The 21,309-nt window shown below is 42.9% G+C and overlaps 1 protein-coding gene across 1 annotated transcript; it reads left to right on the forward strand.

The window, feature by feature from the left end:
• Positions 1-3,901: 3,901 nt before the first annotated feature.
• rybpb (RING1 and YY1 binding protein b) lies at positions 3,902-20,704 on the forward strand. The gene is made up of 5 exons (XM_086041485.1): positions 3,902-4,094; positions 4,694-4,816; positions 17,748-18,104; positions 18,190-18,288; positions 19,057-20,704. The coding sequence occupies exons 1-5, from the start codon at positions 4,069-4,071 to the stop codon at positions 19,304-19,306; spliced, it is 855 nt and encodes a 284-aa protein (XP_085897611.1). The 5' UTR covers positions 3,902-4,068; the 3' UTR covers positions 19,307-20,704.
• Positions 20,705-21,309: the final 605 nt, after the last annotated feature.

Genomic DNA, 21,309 nt, shown 5'->3' on the forward strand with positions numbered 1-21,309 from the left:
CATCTGGATGGACGCTAAATGCTTCTACAATAGAGGAAAGCACAACCCTATTAGACTCAGAATCGGGGGCAGTATTCGGTGAAAGGTCAAGTGGGTCTAATTTAGAACTAACAGCCGCTTGGGTGTTCTCCTAATGACAAAGGCGGTTCAACTGCGAGGGGGTGAAACAATTATAATTAGTAGGAATATGAAAACCCAACCACAGGAGGATATTTCTTGAGCAAAAACAAACATTTAGAGGGATAAGTGATCACTTGAGTAGGTCTTAAATAATTGAGACTGTTATTTAAAGTCGCCGAGATTTCTCTGCTCCAGTGAGTGGTCCATCAATAGTGGCATGTTATGAGGAAAGTCTGCGAGATGATTAATCGCTTTCCTCCGCTGTGCGTATGGATCGCTGAGACAGAAGATCCTTCCTTCTCCTCTGCTCTCCCACTGCCTTTATAACAGCCAATTCTCCCACCTCTCGACGGTTTTGCAGTTTTTCAAAAAAAGAAAGATGCAACTTTCCTCAGGTGGCTGTGTTTACCTTTTGAGGAGAGTATGTGCTTTGTATTGTTAGCCCATATTGACGATTCAGTGATAGAAATGACTCAGTGTGGCCCTCCGGTAAAAGGGCAAAGGTGTTTCGCCATTTTGATCACGATATAGCCTTTGAAGAAAGAGCATTCAAGTTCAAGCAGTTTTAGATTTTATTTTTCGTTTAATTGGCACATTCCCCAGTTAAGACTCCACTTGAGTTTTACTGTGAAAGCTTTGAATGCCGACTTTGTGCTGAAGCCAATAAAATGTGTTCAAGAGTCATGAACTAACTGCTTCATCCTTGTGACCGGCCTTCAGCTGTAATGTCTGGTTACGTATACAACAACAAAGATGCCGTTTAGAGTAATGTTGCACTGAGGGTTTTAGATCCCATAAAAGACAAATTTGATCTACTCTTTAAAGTTGTCACATTACACTTAAATAAATTGTATGCTGGATCAGGATTGTGATCAAACGTTATGTAGCTGAGATGTCACAAACCATGCCAGAGGGGTTGGCTTTGACCCCTCCCCCGTACCCCCTCCCCTCCACACACACACACACACAATGTGTAAAAACTCTTTTGCTTGTTTTTCACAAGGAACCTCAAAAGCCAGTTCTGAAGTGTCATCTAAAGAGTCTGGCTTCATTTTAATCACGCAGTGATGTTCTGCATTAACATTTGACAATTGACACTGACTAATTATTCCGTTGTATGACTTTATTGGGCCTGTGTGGCAATCATGAATTGAATAGTCACCATTTTAAAGGAATGTCCTCATTTCAGAATTACTGACCTCAAATATGTACAGCTGCTTTTGGATGTTCCGCACATTGGAGAATTGTTTGGCAGCCAGCAGCCATGGTAAAAAAATAAGTTTGGCCAAGCAGCATGATAAATGATTTTGCAAGAACAATGCAGTCATTAGATTCAGACAATTGGGAATGCATTGATGACTGACTAGTCGTTTCCTAAAACTAGTTGATTTTGTGAGTGTCTTCCAAATCTGAAATCAGAAGTATAGAGCAGACAACTTTCGAGACATGACTTGTGATCATAATGGCTTGGAGCATAGCCTAATACATCTTTTTATATGTGACAGTGCTCTTTCAGTGAAAACCACTGAGCAACTGCCCTGAAGCTGATAAAGGCTTTTCAGCAGCTGTCACAAACACAGTTTAAAATAAATCAACACTCTGACCATCACTAATTTGTTTTTCTTCATCTCAAGTATTCTTTTAGCTACCCTTGAAGCCCGCAGGCACCAGATTTCTCAACTCAAATGCTTGGCTTTTTTTTGTTGTTGTACAGATTTGTTTCACCACGTGCACATCGCTTCTCCAAAATAATACAAAAAAAGCCCTCACTGTTTGTTTTCTGAAATTGGCCCCAAGACGTGAAAGATCGCTGCTTGAGTGTTTTGTTATTTAGGAATGCTCAACGGTTACATTCAGAATATTATATATTTGCAAATATTGCAAACAAAAAAAGAAAAGCAAACATTTTGGGAGGAATTAATTACAGAAGCAGTAAGACAAGTTTCCAAGCTGCTTTTGCTGAATTGCAGTTGCAGTTGGCCATCATGAGGAATCCCAATTAGGGCATCGTGCAATGAGATAAGCAGCGGTAATCACTGGGTGGAGAGCCGATTTATGCGGAGGCAGAGATATTCACTTGAAACTGAAATGGGGATGCACAATGGGACCTGGAGTCGTGGCGAGCAGCTAATGAGCATACATGGTTCACGCTAGGGCTCCCCCACAGAGAGCCTTGACTTGGGCAGAGTGAAGTGACACATTCCATGACGCTGCCTGACAGAGCCGCATGAGTGCAAAGAAGTGATTAAGCGGTGTTGAACCAATCAATAGTTAAGTGTGAACATATTCATCTGTGTAAACGGTATAGAAAAGAGTACTTGTATGTAATACTTCATAGAACAAAGACTGAAGCTTGCTCAATAGAACTGATGCTCCTAAAAAGTCTTGGCATAGGTTGTAAACTTGCTGGTAAAGGGGACTTTAAACTCATTATACTCAATCATAGTACAGGGTGCTCAGAAATTCACTGTGCACTTTTCAATTTTTTAATTGTTTTATACTTAGAGTTTAACCCCTGTACAGTTTTAACAAGCAAACAACATGTAAAAACATTATGATAAAAGTCCGCACTGGAATACCAGAGCCCAGATTTGAATGTTAATTTTTCACTTTTGTATTTAAGTGTATGCGGCTTTCGTACAGCATCTTTTCTACTACAGTAAATTCTTAAATTAGTATTTTTTTACTTAAATACAGAGGTTGAATCAGTGCTTAATCCTGCTTCTACCAAAGTATTCTTTACATAAGTATCTCCAGTATACTTATTCTTTTTATATAACCCAGATCTTTTCTATTTACTGTGTGAGTTTTCATTATTATCGTGACATATTTTATACTTTCTTTTTTTTTAACAATCATCATCTTAAAAATTCAATATAATAATTTAAAAGAAACTGGCTATCAAAACTGAATATTACTGAGTGTTTTAGGGTTTAGTGAGACACTTTGGGTTGGGCTTCACTGAGGATCTTTGTCATTTGTTATTGTTCTGGATGATGTTAAAAAACAGAAGGATGTATTTAATCTGTTAAATTATCAATGAGAAATAGGGGTGGGATTAAATACGTTTTTCTTCTTCCCAATCATTTTCGAGCGTTAATGATTTGATTTGAATATCGAACCTGCATGTTTTCTGCTTAAGTATTGCTCGAGTCTTGTTTTTTGTATGCAGGTTATTTATGTTTTATGATAAGTAATTCTGCTCGAAACAAATAAAAAATGGATGGATTCTTGGTGGCAGGGAGGCTGTGATCAAGTTCTGTTGTTGTTTTGGTGCTACTTTTTAAATACATTTTAAAATCTCACGTACCCCGGCCTGAAGTGCCTTCCAGTACCCTAAGGTCTACGCGTACCCCCATTTGAGAACCTCTGTACTATACCGCTTAACATATTTATAGATATGATAAGTAGATATGAAATTGTACCGCCTGTTAATAACTTGTACATTTTATATAAAATCACATTCCATATGAAGGTAACAGTATCTGAAAATTATACATAACTTTTTAATTGATTGATCATGGAATGGAGATTAAATGTTAGGAATGGAAACGTTTACACTTCTTTCCTACCTTTTAAGAACATTGCACTTGATCACTGTTTTTACACACGAAAAATATTTATTTGTCAACTTTCATCCGATAACGCTGGGTTATAATCTTTGATGTATGGGGTGAGCTGAGGTGAAGACTGTCAAATATGCCAGCAGTCGTTCTTAGCTGGGAAATCTCCATCCAGACTTTTAAAACCCCTCGCGCTGTGATTGGACGAGAGCGAGCACGTGGTGCAGTGCAGTCAGTCTCTGTGCCGTGCCTGGAGCCAGCGCTGAGTGGAGCCTGTCTGCCAGCAGCTTCAGCAGCGGCTCGATCTGGAACCCCAGCACACTCACTGACAATTCAACGAGGCCCCCCTTTTTTCCTTCGTATTTGCAGAGGATTATTGTTCATCATGGGCGACAAAAAGAGCCCTACCAGGTAATGCGATCGCCTGTTGACCAATTTACACTCGCTCGAGGCGTCACGGGCTCGATGTATGGACGCGTTTCCTTCACTCGGGGATCGTTGCTCCCTTTTTCAGTCGCTATGCCACAGCTAGCTAGAATCGTGCAGTCACTATGGCGGCTTCTCGCGCCCTGCAAGCCAGTCACTTAACAAAGGGATTTTTTCACAGGCTACGCCTGGCATTCTCTGAAAGGCTCTTCCGTCTCTAAGCAGCGTGCTGGGCGGCCCGATGTCGAATTGGACGTTGTTTAGTATCGCACGACATGTTAAGCTTCGATGCCGAAAACGACGAGCGCTGCCTGCTAGGCTAACTGGCGAGATCCAATCGGACGCTGTTTCGCAGTCGTCCGCTCGTGAGCAATTAGGAGACGACCAACGAGGTCCACTTGGCGGGACTCGAAACAAAAAAATAGTAATAAAAATCGAGGACGAAGCCCCAACTGCTTCGCGCTGTGCTTTTGAACGTCGCTCGGTCTTGTCTTGTCGTCCCTTTTCTTGGTCATTTCGGAAATGTGTCAATATAACGGGCTTGCAACGTCTCAACTCATCACAACGTGTGTTTTGTTTGTCAGGCCAAAAAGACAAGCCAAGCAAGCTGACGACGGCTACTGGGACTGTAGCGTCTGCACCTTTCGGAACACAGCCGAGGCTTTTAAATGCAGCATCTGCGATGTGAGGAAGGGCACATCAACAAGGTATCGTAGCGCTCGCTCCCTCTCGCACTCTCGCTCTCTCTTCCTCTCTTGAAGCACTGGTGGTGCGTCGATATTTATAGGAATGCAACTTAGATCGACAGTGCTACTTTTTGATGGTCACTTAAGCAAACGTCGAGCTCATCCGGTTGCTCCGTTGAAGGATTTGCTTGGCTTTTAAGGTTTTCGGCAAGGTAAGGCATGCTACTGCTTGACAGAGGTGGGGGTGCATGCTGGTTGAAGGTGCTAAGATGGAGAAACAGCAACGGAGTGGAGAAAAAGGTGAAAGGTTTGTGCGTCAGTCTGCTGTCTGTCTTTAGTGGCCAGTATAACGTTCTATTCCTCTATTTCTTCTTCCCAATGTACTCCAAATCATTTATTCAACGCACGTAGCATTCTCTTAAATAACCGGGTCTACATGGCGACTTTTAATTAATTTTGATTGAAATCATTCCGAATGAAGATCTCTGGTCACTCGATGCATGTGACGTGCAGTTTACAATACATGCTCCTCTCCGTTAATTAGAACAGCCGTGTGACACACAGAGATCGACGTGGATAACGGCATTTATAAGATAGGAGTTCACTTGGGTATTTAGCGCAGTAGTTGTGATAGTTTGAACACTTTTATGAAAGCAACATGTTGATTAAAAACAAGTTACTGGGACATTAAAACAAGTTCTCCCGAGCTCTCGTAAGACGCCATTTTAAAGTGCGTGTATGACGACGTCAATACGCATTTACGTCGAGAGCATGCGCAGAAAGGACACAGCTTCTGATTGAACTGTTTACATGACGCTCGATCGAATTGGAATCCGAATAAAATTCCATTCGGATTTGGTCATTTTTATTCCGACTGAGGTGTTTATACAGAGCATTTTAATTCCATTTGGTCATTCGGATTCCTTCTAATCAGAATACCTTGCTCCACGTTAACTCGGCTAATGATTCATATTGATGTGCTGGCGCATGCTTGTGTGTCTTCAGTGAGAATAAATGTTGTGGGGACATTTCTCCTAAGAAACTGAGATGAAATCACATGATGGGATTCCCTTCAACTTCTTAATAACACCACCCCCTCTTTCCTGGCAGCAAATGTTTTTGATGACAAATAAGTGTGATGCACAACTTTGTTTGCATATGTCATCAGTTGTGTGATGAGACTGAAACTCGGATGAGTCATTTGTGGTTTTCTGATGAGGCCTTCAGATTCTAACCTTTCCAGTTGTGGTTTTACAATGAGTGTTTGGCCACTACCCGTCAGGACTGGGAGAAAATACCTCTGCCGTTTTACTGAGAATCCGAAAGACTTGCAGCTTAATTGTCCGTCTCCCCTCCCCCCCTGCACGTCCCTTTTCCCCAGCAGCGCGCATCGAAGACCGCAGCTGATGATGCATGCCGGGCACGCTCTGCATAAGCAGGAAACAGATAAGCGTGTCATAGCTGTCCCGTCTTATTGCCTTGGCAAAAGTCCTCTTGTTCCTGTTTGGCCAGTGACATCAACACAGTGCTTGTCATGTATATCTGTTTGATCTGAGAGCAGAACCTTTGATTCATGCAGTTGTTAGGTTGTTGGGTGGCCTCTCATTTTAATGAGTACCAGTGCTTCCCACTGAATTCAATTATAGAGGATTGGCGGAGGCATTTTCCTGTGATGTTGCAGATCAACTGTCTCATGTTGGTGTTTTAAGCGGTGACACGCTTCTGCTCTGTGAAAAACATGCTCATTCAGAGCTGTTCATCGGTGGGCGGGGAGGATAACCTGCTTGCAAACATCTCAGAGTCGAATGGTGCCAGCTGTCCCTTGTACAATTGTGTTGAGCAAAGCTGTTTTGGTGTTCCTTTTATTTGATCAGGCTGGGACAACGATGATTTCAAAGAACTTTGCAAGCATAAAGTAAAAGTTGTTTTGACGCGCTAAAGATGACTTGCACAATCCCTTGTCCAGATGTTTCTCGGTCAGCAGTGTCTTGCATCAACTACATTAATTTTGTTGTTAATTAACAATGCTACATCAACTCTTTGCTCCTGAAGGTGGTGGCTGTTTGTGTTGCCCCTTGCGGATTAGCTCCCACTTGTGTGTTCTTCTGGTCTGGGATGGGGCTGAGTGAATCTATTCAGGTTTTATTCTTTAGTTTCACTTCAGTGCAATTCTGAGCAGGGAATTAAAGGGGAGCAAGGGGAGATTGGAGCTGCAATAGGCGAGAGAATGGCTTCGTTCCCTTGAACCGACTAAAAATGAAATTTAATAGACGCCTTAATCAGTGGACAAGACATTTGTATACTTGCCAGTTGTCACCAAACCAGAGCCGTCTGCCAGAGCAAAGTCGGCACAACTGAGGAAACGCTGGGTACTAATTAGCTTGCGTTCCCTTGCTGCATTTCAGCAGAAGATATGACTAAAATCAACCCACTCCACACTTAAACTCCTAATGCTGTATAGCACGTGGCTTTTCATTTTGCTCATTTTATCCCATATTTTACTTTAGGTTACTTTAGGCTCGTATGCTTTAAGACCTGTATGCTCATCGTTTAATGGGTACCTGTTGATGAGTCATATTTGTGTCATTTCTTTGAGTTACAATATAGCCTAACCATCTAAAGTCCTTTGCCAACTCTACTTTGTCATATTTTGAATTCACGTATTGTTCATCTGATTCTGTGAACTCAAATCTACGAAGCATAAAGAAATAGCTAGCATTTGCAGCTTGCAACTGGCTGCTTTTCGGGTGGCCATTTGCACCTGGCCGACGAGTACAACCGCTTGCGATTGCAAGCAGCGAGTTCCCAGTAGTCTCTCGACTTAAAAGGCAAAAATGAATCTGCACACTCACCTTTGATGCTGACAGCCTGACACCTTTGCTCTTCCTACCGATCCATTTTTCACAAACCTGGCGTACTCAATTCAGCAGGAAAAACACTTAAGTTGTTTTCTGTGTCACTTCGGGTCTGCTTGCTGTTGACCATTTCGCTACAAGTTGATGAATTATTCCATTTCATTCATATTCCATGATCGCAATATTAATCAGAGTACCGTGCTTTGAGTCTAGTGCTGGCACACAATATGTGTTCTTTAAGGCACAGTGTATTATATTACTGTCTCCAGAGCTTGCACGTTACTGAGCGCTCAGAGGAGTATCTGTTGGACTTGTAGTCACCCATCATCATGAGTGAAGTTTACAATAAATCCTCACACATGATACTTGTAGCTGCTCCACACAACTTTCTGCTATGAATATATGTAACAGTGTTTTTAAATAGACAAGATGAAATAGGTACTGTATATACTATAAATACCTTTTAAAAAATTAGTCACATTGACACTAATGAATTGGCAGCTGTTTGAAGTGTTCTGACACTTGACCAGAAGAATAAACACTGGAAGTGGTCAACAGACTCTCACTCAAAGAAGAAAAAAAACGGTGTCACCATATGTTATGTAGAGTGGCAATCTGTTTTTACAGTTTTGTGACAGTTGAATGAATGTTAATGTTACTTTGAAATAACAACTGTAAGACTTAAATATTATTACGAATGTTGTCAGAATGGACCTCATGGCAGAGGAGACGTTGAACATGATTCATGATGATGAGCAGGTAGACACTTGCACCATGACCAAGTTTGAACTGCACTTCCAAACTATCTGTGGGCAGCTTATGCCAGGTAACCGTAGCTCACAGTTTTAATTTTGTTTTTATAGAGCCAAAGAATGCGTATTAACAAGGGCAAACTCCGGCTGTCAAATTAGCATCTCGGGACAGTTCCTCCCCCATCAGAGTGCTGCCTAACGAACCTGTTGACCCAGTCCTGCGCAGTGATGTAACTCGATACCAAAGTAGGCTAAATCGAGCCTCTACCTCTCTGACTCTTAAACAAGAAAGCCCTCTGCCTTTTGCACCTGACCCCACTGCCCATTTTCACGTCTGTTCAGTGCCAGACTCCTTGTGAGATGTTGGCAATCATTCAAATTTCTGCCATCCGCACCCCGATTGTGCTGAGTTGTGTTGTTTTACATCAGTTTGCTTTGCGGTGATGTTTGCTATGCTCTTCTGGGAGCCCCGGGCCCTGGGAGAAAACATTAAGAGCCCTCTAAAGTTGATAAATGGGAGACATCACATGAACTCTTAAGGTAGCTCAATCGCTGGCTGCTGCAATGTTGTTATCTCTCTTTTTCAACCATTTCAAATTGCTTCCATCAAAATAAAACACTTGCTCCATTTGTGTCATCTAAAAACAAAGCTCCATCGAAAAGGGTAAAACCAACACGGTATTAATTGCTGTCTATCAAAGAAATGGATGTAACAGCTGGGCGGACTCATCAATTTTCAAACCATCAAATTATGGAGTGGTTTTGATATTTGTCGTGATTCAAAAGTTGTTGCCATATCAGTGCGCTGTGCTGGCGGTGTGCTTGTGAATTGCAGTAAAACAGACCAGTAGATGTCAAATGTTTGGGGGGATTTTTTTCAGAAAATTGCAAAACGACCTGACTGACTGTGAGTTGATTTGTTGTTGCTGTAAAACAACCACTATTGTATTTTGGATAACTGGCAGCTGTTCTGACACATGTTGTCAAAATAATGTGCTACTAAACTTAGTTAATGACACAAAATGTTGAGTGACCTCAGATTGGAAATGTTTGCAATTTCATACAGATTTGGACAAGAAATATGGTCAACAACTTTAATAAATGTAGTATTTGGCGTACAGCTCTTTCAATTGATTTGACAATTCTAATATTTATAAATTCAGAATGATTAATGTGATGTATAAATGCTCATGTACAGTATGTACCACTACCACCAATTGTCACTCACCAATATCTCTGTGATGTACATTGCAGTGATGACAATGGGACTTGCATTTATTGTGAAAACTGCAAGCAGCAATGACAAATGAAAATGACCAGCCGTTCAGTGACTGTAGTTCTTATGGGTGTCTTTGAGGTTGCGCAATTATTGGAAAGTAAAGGTTAGGTGTGTCACTTTTTTTTGTCATTCACAACAATGTAGTCAGTAAAATCCACGACTGTCACATTAAGACAAAACGGTTTCGGAAAAGGGCGTTACGTAAGACGGGCACGCTGGCACTGAATTTGTGGCCTTACTTCCTCACTCTCTGCCCTGCTCGAAGGAAACCAACCGCCCTGATTTACATTATCGCGCTTTTGTGGGGCGTCAAGGATGCCCTAATCTTTACATGTTAATTGCCAGATTTAAAAGTTCTTAATTACTTCATGGGATTTGGCAGAGCGTAAGTGATTAAATACAATAGCCAATTTGGCAGTCTGACAAAACAGACAAACGTTGAGCACTGAATTGTGGCACGTAGCGTTGAGGGAAAAGACCACGCAAGCGACTGAGCGTAATGGGGAGAGCGTCTCCCAAGAATTCATCAAAAGTCTTTTGAGGACAAGCGCAAGAGGGAACGAGGGCATTTGTATATGTTGAGTCACTGCGAGTTGAAACATAACAAAGCGTACAGATAAAGATGAGAGTCTTACCAGGCTAAAAAAATGGTCTCAATACGGCGTCACTGTCGGCGAGAGTGTGCGTGTGCGTTGCAGGAAAGACGGGGTATGGATGTCTTTAAGCGGGATGTGCTCATTCAGCCAAGAGTCTCAAGGGGCTCCAAAGCAGAATGAAGCACATCATTATCCATTGAGAGGGAGCCAGTGCAGACGGTCTTTTCTCTTCATAGCAGCACCATCAAGCTTGGCAGGGGAGTCAACTATGAGTACGATAAAGAGCCACCAGGCTTGCTAGGTGCAATGAAGACTTGCTGCGCTGGCGATGAGAATCCAATGCAATATTTCCTGTTGACTGCAAAAGAGATGAGATGAGACTAAGTTATAAGAACGGCCGTGGGTTATTACAAATCTCGTAACCGATGTTTTAAAACTTTGATGAAGCAAAGCTTTGTTTTGTGTCATTCAAATCTGGGAGGAGGCGACAGTGTGGGAGGTTTTAAATATTATTTACATGAAATGTGAATCACAGCAAAGTGGAGAAGCTGTGAGTTTATAATGCTGCGTAATCCTCCGTGAATCTGAGATTTGTTCTTACAAGTCGTTTTAACACACATCATCCTTATTCATCAGGAATGTCCACAGTGGACTGTTGTGGTTGAATGAATCTCTTGTTTGAGATTGCAATACTTGAGCTCGGAGTTTATGAATGTGCCAAAATGGCAAATTGTCCGTGAGTGGCCAAACAATGTTTTCTCACCACTGCTGTTGCTATATGAGTCCTGGATGATTCTAATGGGGGTGCCCTGCAGGGTTGTTTTTATTTATTCAAATACTGAAATGCATCATAGAACAAAGCATTCCATGTACATTACCGACATTATAATAGATAACATCCTTTGTTTTTACACTTTATTTAATGCATCCAAGTAAGGTACTTCTTTTTGTTCGGTTATGTAGTTTCAAAAAAATTGGACAGTACAAATGAAAATGAAAAACGTACTCAACGGGCGCTGCTTTTCCGTGTTCCAGTTTTTAGCCCCACCCCCCTTTCCGTCCAAAACATTATTTAATAACCAATTATTGACCTTTTATTAAACGATTCATAAACCTTTAAGTCGGTTGCTCTGAGGTGAGGCAGATTGCTCCGTATAGCCATCATGATTCCGAAAGTTAGCCGCGGGGGCTAATGTGCCGTGAGAAAGTGAGGGCAGTGGCAGTAGAGAAGACAAAAAAAGAGAGAGAGTGATGGAGTGGCACTGAAGAGAGGAGGTCGACAAATGAGTGATGTGAGCAATGTGACACCTTGATACTGCTGGAAGCAGCTCATACTTGCGCAGTGGCTTTGCAATGACATGCTGTCCGTGCTCCTGATACTTCCAGGCAGTTTACAGCCCGAAAGGTCAGTCATGGAGAGAAAAAGTCCCTTCAGTTGTGAAATGTGTCCGTTTTTTTTGCCACACGCTTTTTCTGCCTCGCCCAATAGCAGTCAGTTAAGGTTTACTGTCTGACTCGAAATTCTGAAGCCATTCCGATGCATAAAGTTGTTGTTGAAAAACAAAACCGTGAGTTTTGCTCTTAGTACCTTGCCTGGTATTGACGGTGCAAGTAATTGGATTGTCAGCATGTTTTTGCATTGCTGTTCTTTTTAGTGTCTACATTCAAAACATTGTTGTCAGTGGCGTGGCTAAATTACATTTACATGGCCAGAATTTTAGTTTGGATTAATATTATGATCGATGCACTGCTTTCATGGACACTAAAACTATTGATCCATCCCGATTAGGACTTGCGTGTTCATGCGTCACACTTTCAATTGGAACAAATTATGTTGACATGCGCGCAGATTGACCAGATATACTGGAAATAGTAGTAGCAGTACAATTAGTCCAATCCAGAGAAGGTCATTCTTACAGTTCTGTACTGCATGTAAAAGTACAAAAAATACAATGTATCCTGTATACTATGTATTCTCTGTGCTGTACGGATTGAGTCACTGTTGCTGCTAATACATTGGTAAAAATACTACAATACTACCGTTGAGCAGAGGTGTGAATTGCTCACCGCTTCACACTTTGGCATTACTATTCACGTTGCGAGAGGCATTAAACGGGATTCACGCAAGCATGTTTGGCAAAACGAATACATTGCAGTCTATCGTAGCAGTAAGTGCTGGCGGCTTGTAGTCACACGTATACGTTCCCGTCTCCAAGCGACCCCAGCTCCGCTTTGCAGTCATGACATAAAACTTTATTTTTGTCCACTTACAGTTTTAAAACGACCCTTCCTTCTCCTGAGCCACATGCCTATAAAGAAGTAAATACAAAAGATCCTGTTCTCTGCTGTTGTTAGATCGCGTACCTCCTTCTGACAGATGTAATGTGGCATGATTTTCACAAGCTGAAGCGAAACCGGCCATACCGGGAAAGCCTTTTCTTCAGTCTGTGGAAATGAGCCCAAAAAGAGGATGGTGTTGGTGATCAGAGAACCAACACTCTGGTAAAGTTTTTGGCCTCCTCAAAATGCACAGAGTTGCATTAAACCTCTGAAATCCTGACGGGAAGGGGCAGATGAAGGCATGAATGTAAAATGCTTCTGTCGATTAGTGAGAACGAAGAGAGAGGCAGTCTAGACCCGCGCTCTTCTTCAGGCACTGCCTGTCCTCATTTAACCCGCTGAGCACACACACGCAATTTACTTGATCCAGTGTGACAACACTTTTGCAGTTGCCTTGATCAATAGTAGACTCAGGGCACACCAGATGCTGTTTTATTTTCATGCCGTTGCTCAATGATGCATCCGAGTAAACAAGTAACTGTTTTTTATCATGCTTTTTGCCTTGTGTCTTGAATAAAGAACTTTTAATCACACAATACTCAGTCACCCTGTAAGAGACCAAGAAGTATTTGTAGAGCGTATCCAGTGACTACGTTTACATGCAGCCAATATTGGGGTTAAGGTCAAAATTCAGATTTCTGAAACATTCGGAAAAACCTGTTTACATGCATGAGTGGACAGAGGTACGCCCGCATTTGAATAAACCGATTGAAATGGCGACACACGGACGTCGTGACGCAAATAGACATCATTTCCACTTGTTACTTGCTACCGTCAATTAAACATATTGTATTCATGTCACTCACCACAGGAATAAAACAGACGGTTTCCGCCGCGTTCCACAAGTGTGCCACTGCGTTACGCCTCTGAGTTTCGCCTTGATTGTTTACCTCTTGGCTTGTGTATTTCCGGCGAGTTGTGCGCCAGACATATGGACTTATACACACGTATATGTCTATATACACACTGTGTCATTTTTGCCGTAGAGACAGAAAATTCTGTGGAAATGCTGCAAAAGGAATCAAATGTATTCAAGTCAGGCTTGCTACGGTGATGATGCTGCTCTTACAAGCACTTTCTGTACTATGAAGACCAAAATTCCTTGAGCTTGAGCATGCGCAGTGTGCCGTGCATTCGGGGTATACCGATTTGCCGTATACACGCACCCGAATTCGGGTTGGAAAGGGATGATGTTCAGAATTGAAAAAATCCGAATAAGGGCATATTTGGGTTATTGCGCGCTTTTACATGGTTTTTAAAAACCTGAATACTGCCAATATTTGGGTTTTAAATGGTTTAGTGGCTGCATGTAAACATAGCCATCGACTGGTTAACGCACAAAAACCAGTTCTGCTACAAGGCTGTGTTCCTTTACTGTGCCTTCACTATGGTGGGGGAGGGGAGAGCCTCCCATGCGTCAACATAATCCTCAAAGTGTAATACAAGTGTTGACACAGATGAATGCATGATGATCATTTGTTGGTTCATGCTTGTCAGCACATGATGGGGATCTTTTGTAGTTAAACAAACCCCCACAGCCCCCTCATATGCGCCATGTAAGTGATGTGCTGCAGGTTCAGCCTGCGTGTGGGGGTGCACGTGTGTGTGTATGTATGTGAGAGAGAATACATGCTAGTCATGTGGCCACCAGCTATGAAGCTCCGTGAGCAAATTGGCACACGCACAAAAAACAAGCCAAGCCTTTTTAGGGAAACTGAGCCGAACAGAGCCAAGCTTTGCTGGTGCAGTGTACTGGACGCACTTGAATTCAAGAGCTGCGTTAACTAGGGCTTTCCTGTTCCTGTCTCTCGTCATCTAAATTTCTTTCACTCGCTCTCTCCATTAATTGCTGTCTCAATCTGCGTACTTGTTCTCGCTCTGATACTTCGCATACACAGAGATGCCAAGTTTTTGTCCGTATTTTGGCACGGGCAGTTGCCACACGTTTCGCCAGATAAATGTCGAAAATGCTCCGTAGTGGACATTTTGCGTGCAAGGTGGACTTTTACTAACAAAATCAAAATGTTCCTGACAAACAGAATTTTGCTGACAGGTGATAATCGTGGTTGGCATCTCTGTATACCGTCCGGTCACCCCCCACCACCACCACTTGGTCCGGTTCATTTATACAGGTGTGAACTCTCACAAAACTCTGGTGTGACCCAAATCGACCTCGTCTCTGTAGGGTTACAAATGCACTCTAGTCCGATTGCCATGTGATGTAAAAGCTGTCATAATTGGAAATCACATTTTGTAATCAATCAATAAATAGTATATTTCATTTTAGGGCCGTTAATAACATCCTTTCGGGGGGGAAAAAACGGCTTCAGCAAGGAGAACCTCTTGACAAATAACAACTTAGAAGGGTACAGGTAGCGATGAACCTTAACTAAGGTGGCCTGTCTGACTGTGTAAGGAGCTTTTAAAGATAATGATAGTAATTTTGGAGCATCCTGTGAAGAAGACACATATACCACCAACAACGGCAGAATCGAAGCTTAAACATAGGTGTGGCTGTCAATCGTCCGTTGTAGTGCAAAGGGGCTGTAACATAGCGTCAAAGCATTTCCCACTGTGAGGACTTGAACTCACTCAGTGGGACTCGCCAGGAACATGTTGGCAGCAACATGTTGTGGGAGCAATTTCAACAGTTGGACTCCAGGTTCTGCTCTCAATTTCATCCAGTGTGTCTCCTGTTGTAAGATTATTACACTTTGTACTGGATAAAGTTTGATGGTTGTTCGAATAATAACCATATGAAGCTCAGTGTCTGAGAATAATCATTGATTTACTTTTCTAGATGTCATACTGTGTACGTGTCTAATTAATATGATCCATCCATCCATCCATTTTTCTATACCCTTGCTTGTCCCAGTGTAGGATCGAGGGTGAGCTGCAATCTATCAAAACTGACTGCTGCACTAGTTCTCTTGAGCAAATACGTTTTGAATATAGTGAACTGGACCTAGTTCAGACATACTTAAGGACATTAATTGCAAAGCTAAAAAAAAAAATATCCATGTAATTGACCCATGTTGTGCATTCAAGTGTGGACAGTAAGTAAACGTTGGAACACAATAGTGGTGGCTGCTGTAACACAAAACCACTGAGCCCAAAACGTAACCAAATGCCAGCTTCTGCGCTCACTGCAAACAACGGCACACATTGGCAAACACAGCAGTCGATTTTAATCAATTTTTTCACCATTTTGCTTAGTAAATGGATAGTTTCCACACTTACCGGTACTTGATTTGTGTATGTGGATTTTGCAACATTGATGTTATTTGTTCACAATGATTGTGTATTTCTTTAGACTTGGTACATGGTGACATTTCATCAGGCCTACGGGCATGTGTAATTCTCACTCCGTTACTGGACATATAGTACATAAATTTCAAAACATGACAGAGTTTTCAGAATGGAATCCTTATTGCGCTATTGGCTTTTTGTACTTACAAAGCACAATAAATCTGGGCTTTCCAAACATCAAATCATGGGCAGTTCTGAGCTGTGCTTAGTAAAACCTTGGGAAACATCGGGACAATTAAGACAAGCCTATGGTGTTAGTTGGTTGTTTTACTTTTTTGTCATTGTGATAAAACATCCTTTATTACATTTCATATTTCTGCCTATTTAAAAGAGAAATGTTTGAGCTTAGCAGTTGTCCTCACCTGTGTGTCATAGGTTGGCATGTAGTCAATACGAGCAGATAACGGTTATCTTTTAGAGGAGGACTTTTGCCGTGTCTTAACAAGAAGAAATGTTCAAGTCCTTGAATGAATACAATGGCGTGCGCTTCGCAACGGCCGCCGCTATCACAAAGAAAAGAAAAGAGAAAACACTGATACACACATTGAAGCAAGCTACATGTCTTGACGGTGAGTCAATAATCATGTACGGGTATTATACGATGCTTATTGTTAGCATTTGCGTTACTTGGCTTTATGCATGTTTACATGAGTTTTATCCAGACTGTTTTGGGCTGCAACAGAATGGCAAATTCGTTGTAATACTTGATTTAACTGCAATTTTGACTGATGGAAAAATATAGGTAGTTTGCATAGCTAAGCTACACAAAATTCTTTGATTCTACGGTCTGCTAGTTAGGGGTTCCTGGGCCAGATTGTATGTTTTACAAATGGAAAGCCAAAACGAGAGGAACATTTTCGGTCCATATTAGCATCTTTTATGAACCCGTTAACGGTCTCCTGTGGGCACCTAACACAAGAGCCCCGGGCTCTGTATAAGCATGCAAGGTAATGTCTCGTGGAACATCCCACGGCTCATCGTCATTCACGACAGCCGGTGTATTGATTCGAGAGCGGTGCGAGCATCATGACATGATGCTCTATTATGGCCCGATTGATTGACTTGTGGTCAGGTCCGCAATCCCGCTGCTGCTCAAGAAGAGGGACTGTCTGAAATAGCCGGCAGCAGGGGGAGATTAGATGCGTTTGTTGCGGGCCATAGAGAGATCATGACTGTCTAATGTTCGAAAGTGTTAGCCAAGTAGATGAAAAGGAGTGCTAATGCTCTGTGCTTAACTCTTGAGCAGCCTTCAAGTGATACCAGCCAGCTTGCTAAGCATTTGAATGTCTTAGATGTTTTTGAACTTGTGTGTATGAAGGTTGTCATGATGCTTCAGAATGGTGCTGACTTATTGATTCTTCCTCTGGGCCTTTTTTTTTTGTGTGTGTCTGATCGATGACTCTTCTTTAATTATTATTACTTCGGCTGATTTAGGAATGATGAATCATATGCTAGGTAGCGCCGGACAGGCTTAGCTGTGGGCACCTGCAAGAGTCTCGACAGTGTGGCAGCTCCATCACGTCCCTACTGAGTGTCACTCGGTGACAAATGGGGCTGTGACCGCTGTAATCAGATTAGAAGACCTAAGTGATGTGTTGCAAATGTCCCACCTTGTGATCCCGAGCGTTCATTTTATGACGGCCGTGGTCTAATGAGATTAGCTCTCAAAACGCGCCGCTCAAAGAGGCTGCATGAACGCTACCTCTCGGAGGGCCGCGGCGCAGCGGGCCTTTAGTGCGCGAGCCGCTAGCTCGTTGCGTGAGCACACTTGTCCACGGGGCTCCGTCAAGAGGCTAATCCATATTTGGCTCCACTCCACAGAAAACCCAGGATCAACTCCCAGCTGGTGGCCCAGCAGGTGGCCCAGCAGTATCCGATGCCGCCCCCAGCCAAAAAAGAGCGACGGGAGCGGAGCGAGCGCACAGACAGGGAGAGGGCGGACGGCGAAGGAGAGAGCGCCATCGGAGAGAGCGCCATCGGAGAGAGCGCCATCGGAGAGAGCGCCATCGGAGAGGCTCGCCCTGAAGGCGAGCGTCCAGAGATAGTGATGCCCGAGAGAGACACTCCTCCTCCCGACAAGGACAAGAGTGACAAGGAGCAGCCGACCCAAGACAAAGCCGACAGAGAGAAAGACATCGTCCCAGCCATCACAAAGAAGCCCAGCATCAAGAAGAGCAGGTCAGTGGGCACGGAGGCAGGGAAGGAGACGTTCTGCGGAGGGGGGGGGTCATCGCCTCACTGGTGTTTGTCTGTCCTCCCCCAGACCCAAATCCGACAGCCATCAGAGTCCACCCAGTGACAAACAGAGCATACAGTCCGGCAAATCTGCCACCAAGACCAACAAGAACAATCACATTTCCAGGTCTGTCTCACATACGTGACAATCAATTCAACTTGTGAGTAGGGCTGAACGAGTTTGAGAAATAATCCAATTATTGGTTTTTCTCCCCTCTGTATTGTGATTTCAAATGTGATTGTTTTTTCAATGTTCTGTTCACATGATTTTTTTTTAAACAAAGGCAAGCCATAAATTATTCAGTGTAACAATAAACAATATAAACTTATTAGTAATAACTGTTTTGGTCTTATAGGTCAGGCCTGTCCTAAAATAAAGCCACATTAACCCTGAATTAATATGAAAGACACTTCATTCACCCGCTTTAATTAGTTGTTAACTTAAACACCTTGACTTGCAGTCTTGCAAGTGTTCGCTTTGACAAAGGTCACAAAATACTAACAAACCAGCGTGGTGTAAACATAAGTCATAAATCAGATTGCCAACAAATTTGTGGCTTGACCACTTCCATTTTTCACCTTTCATAAAACAATGTAAACATGTGGACTGCACTTCTTAAAGCGGAAGTCAAAAGGGGAAGTCAACGCCAAAATGTTCTTCCCAATAATATGTTGCATTATGTCGTCTAAACACAGCATTCTGATTACATTGCTCATGCAGCAACCAATCACGGCTTGGCTTCAGAAAACAGGTGAGCTGTGACAGACGATCAATTATTCAGCCCGACTCGTAAGTCAAGGCACCACTGTATACTGAGTTGCGCTGATCGCATTCTTGATGCGTCAACCCGTCCGCTGAAGCCGTTGCCCTTTTCTCACCAATTCTCTCCCTCAGGCCCAAGCTGAAGAACATTGACCGGAGCACGGCGCAGCAGCTGGCCATCACCGTGGGCAACGTGACGGTGATCATAACAGACTTTAAGGAGAAGAGCCGCTCCTCGTCCACGTCCTCGTCCACGATCACGTCGAGCGCGGGCTCCGAACAGCAGCACCAGAGCTCCGGCTCCGAGAGTATGGACAAAGGCTCGTCGCGCGCCTCCACGCCCAAAGGCGATCTCTCCGTGGGGCACGACGAGTCCTTCTGAGGGCGCGGGCCCCTTCTCCGTTGACCCCCGCCCACTCAACCCCCCCTTTTCACCCCACGTACCGGACACTATGGATCGCAAAGGGGGAGAGACTTTCCCTTCCCCACGGCCACGCTGCCTCCATTCCATGACCAACCTGGATGCGCCCTGGGGGAAGATAGTGCGGTGCACCTAACGCGCAAACGAAGGCCTCCAGCGGATGAGGAAAAGGAGCTGCGGACTATACAGAGTTAACGCCCATGCTAGCGTCAAGACACTTGTATGTATTGTTTTATATTTGGACGTGGATGTGAGGCCAAGTCAGTCTTTTTGTTTTTGTCAAGAACATTTCTCCGCCAGGCACAATAACCACCGTTGTTTTGTTATTATTTGTACCCTTATTTATTACCTGTTGCACCTGTATACTTTGATATTTTCCTTATGATGTTGACGCTTGGCTGCGTAGCTCTGCCGACCGATCGTTCCCCTCAGTGTTTTTATTGCAGTTTGAAATTATGCCAGACCACACACACACACACTCACACGCACTCAAACACACACACACACACACACACACACAAAGGTGCTAGATACACTGTGAAAAGTTTTGCAGATCTCCCAATCACTCAGTGTGATGAAGAATCCGATTGTCACTCCCTTTCCTCAACAATACTGTCTCACTCTGAACACTGTTGGGACCTTCCTCATGGCTGCTGTGTGCATTCACAAGTCCAAATACTCAACTTTCAACTAATAATCTTATACAGTATTGTGTGTCCTTAACTGTACAGTGTAGGCTGTTGTGTAAAACACTAAAAAGCTGTTGGTATTTGCTCCATTCCGTTGTGCAAATTTTGAGTTTCCTGGCTCAAGGTGAAGTTGAAATTGGGAGTTTTTCCTGGCGCGATTGAAGGACGAGTGCACGCAGTCCCTCTTGGTGAAACCATGCAGAACTGTCTAGCACACCCCGCCGTATGATTTTTTTTTTTTTTTTTTTTTTCCCTTGTGACACCTAAAAACCTGATAGAAGCGACTGCAAATGAGTTGTTTTATTGACAGCTTAATGTACTTATTTTTATTTTTGCTAAATAGTAATTTAAAGACTACGGTCATTGGAGGTGAAACTCAAATCACAATTGCGCTTTGATATTTTAAAACAGCAAGGCTTGTTGAAGGGTTCTCATTCACTTCCACCCATAGCTGATACGAGAACAACCTAATTTCCTTTTAACTGTATGAAATTGTATAAAGAATAAATGTGTATATGATATCTTAGTTTTATTTATTGAAGGACCAAAGGAATTTCATATTGACATGATACATAGATGAATAACAATTTGAAATGCAATTACTGCAATTATCTAATGTTTGAGATGAATAACAGTTTAAATAAATAAAGACTAATATAATCCCTGTTAATGGTGTTCTTATTGTTCACTCTTGCTGCGCACAGCACGTTACACCGGACATGTGCAGGCGATGAGAGGCGGGCTGAGTGACCCCCCCCCTTCTCCCCCCCCCCCCCCCCCCACTATAAATGTAGCCACGCTCCCCCCGCCAGCACACCACGCCACACCATCTTCGGTGTGGCTGAGGTCCATGCCAGCAGGATTTGAGGGCACCATTTCATGGGTGCGTTCTCACGAGGGGGATAATCATTTTTGTAATTCATATCGTTTTTTTTTTTTCTTTTGCTCTTAAGAAGTGGTTCAAATGTAATCATGTGCTTTGTCGCGTACAAATAATGCCATCAGTGTTCAAAGTGGGGAGAAGCCAGGTGAATAAAGTGTGCTGGAAATGTTGGATTTTTACACAAAATACCCACCCAGTTTTGTAATGCAATCTTTCCGAAATGGGCCTAAGAAGCCATCGTTTCACTTGCCTTATCTACAACCGCATAGTACTGCAAGTGAAAAGAATTGTGTTAAATTATTGACAAATGGTCATTTGAGTATATGATGCATTGCTTGTACATAGTTTTCCAACCTGCAAACACTATGAAATGGCATCAAAGCTGAAGTCTT

Source organism: Filicampus tigris, chromosome 9 (assembly GCF_054856515.1).
Source record: "Filicampus tigris isolate MCC_2025a chromosome 9, RoL_Ftig_1.0, whole genome shotgun sequence".
NCBI lineage: Eukaryota > Metazoa > Chordata > Actinopteri > Syngnathiformes > Syngnathidae > Filicampus > Filicampus tigris.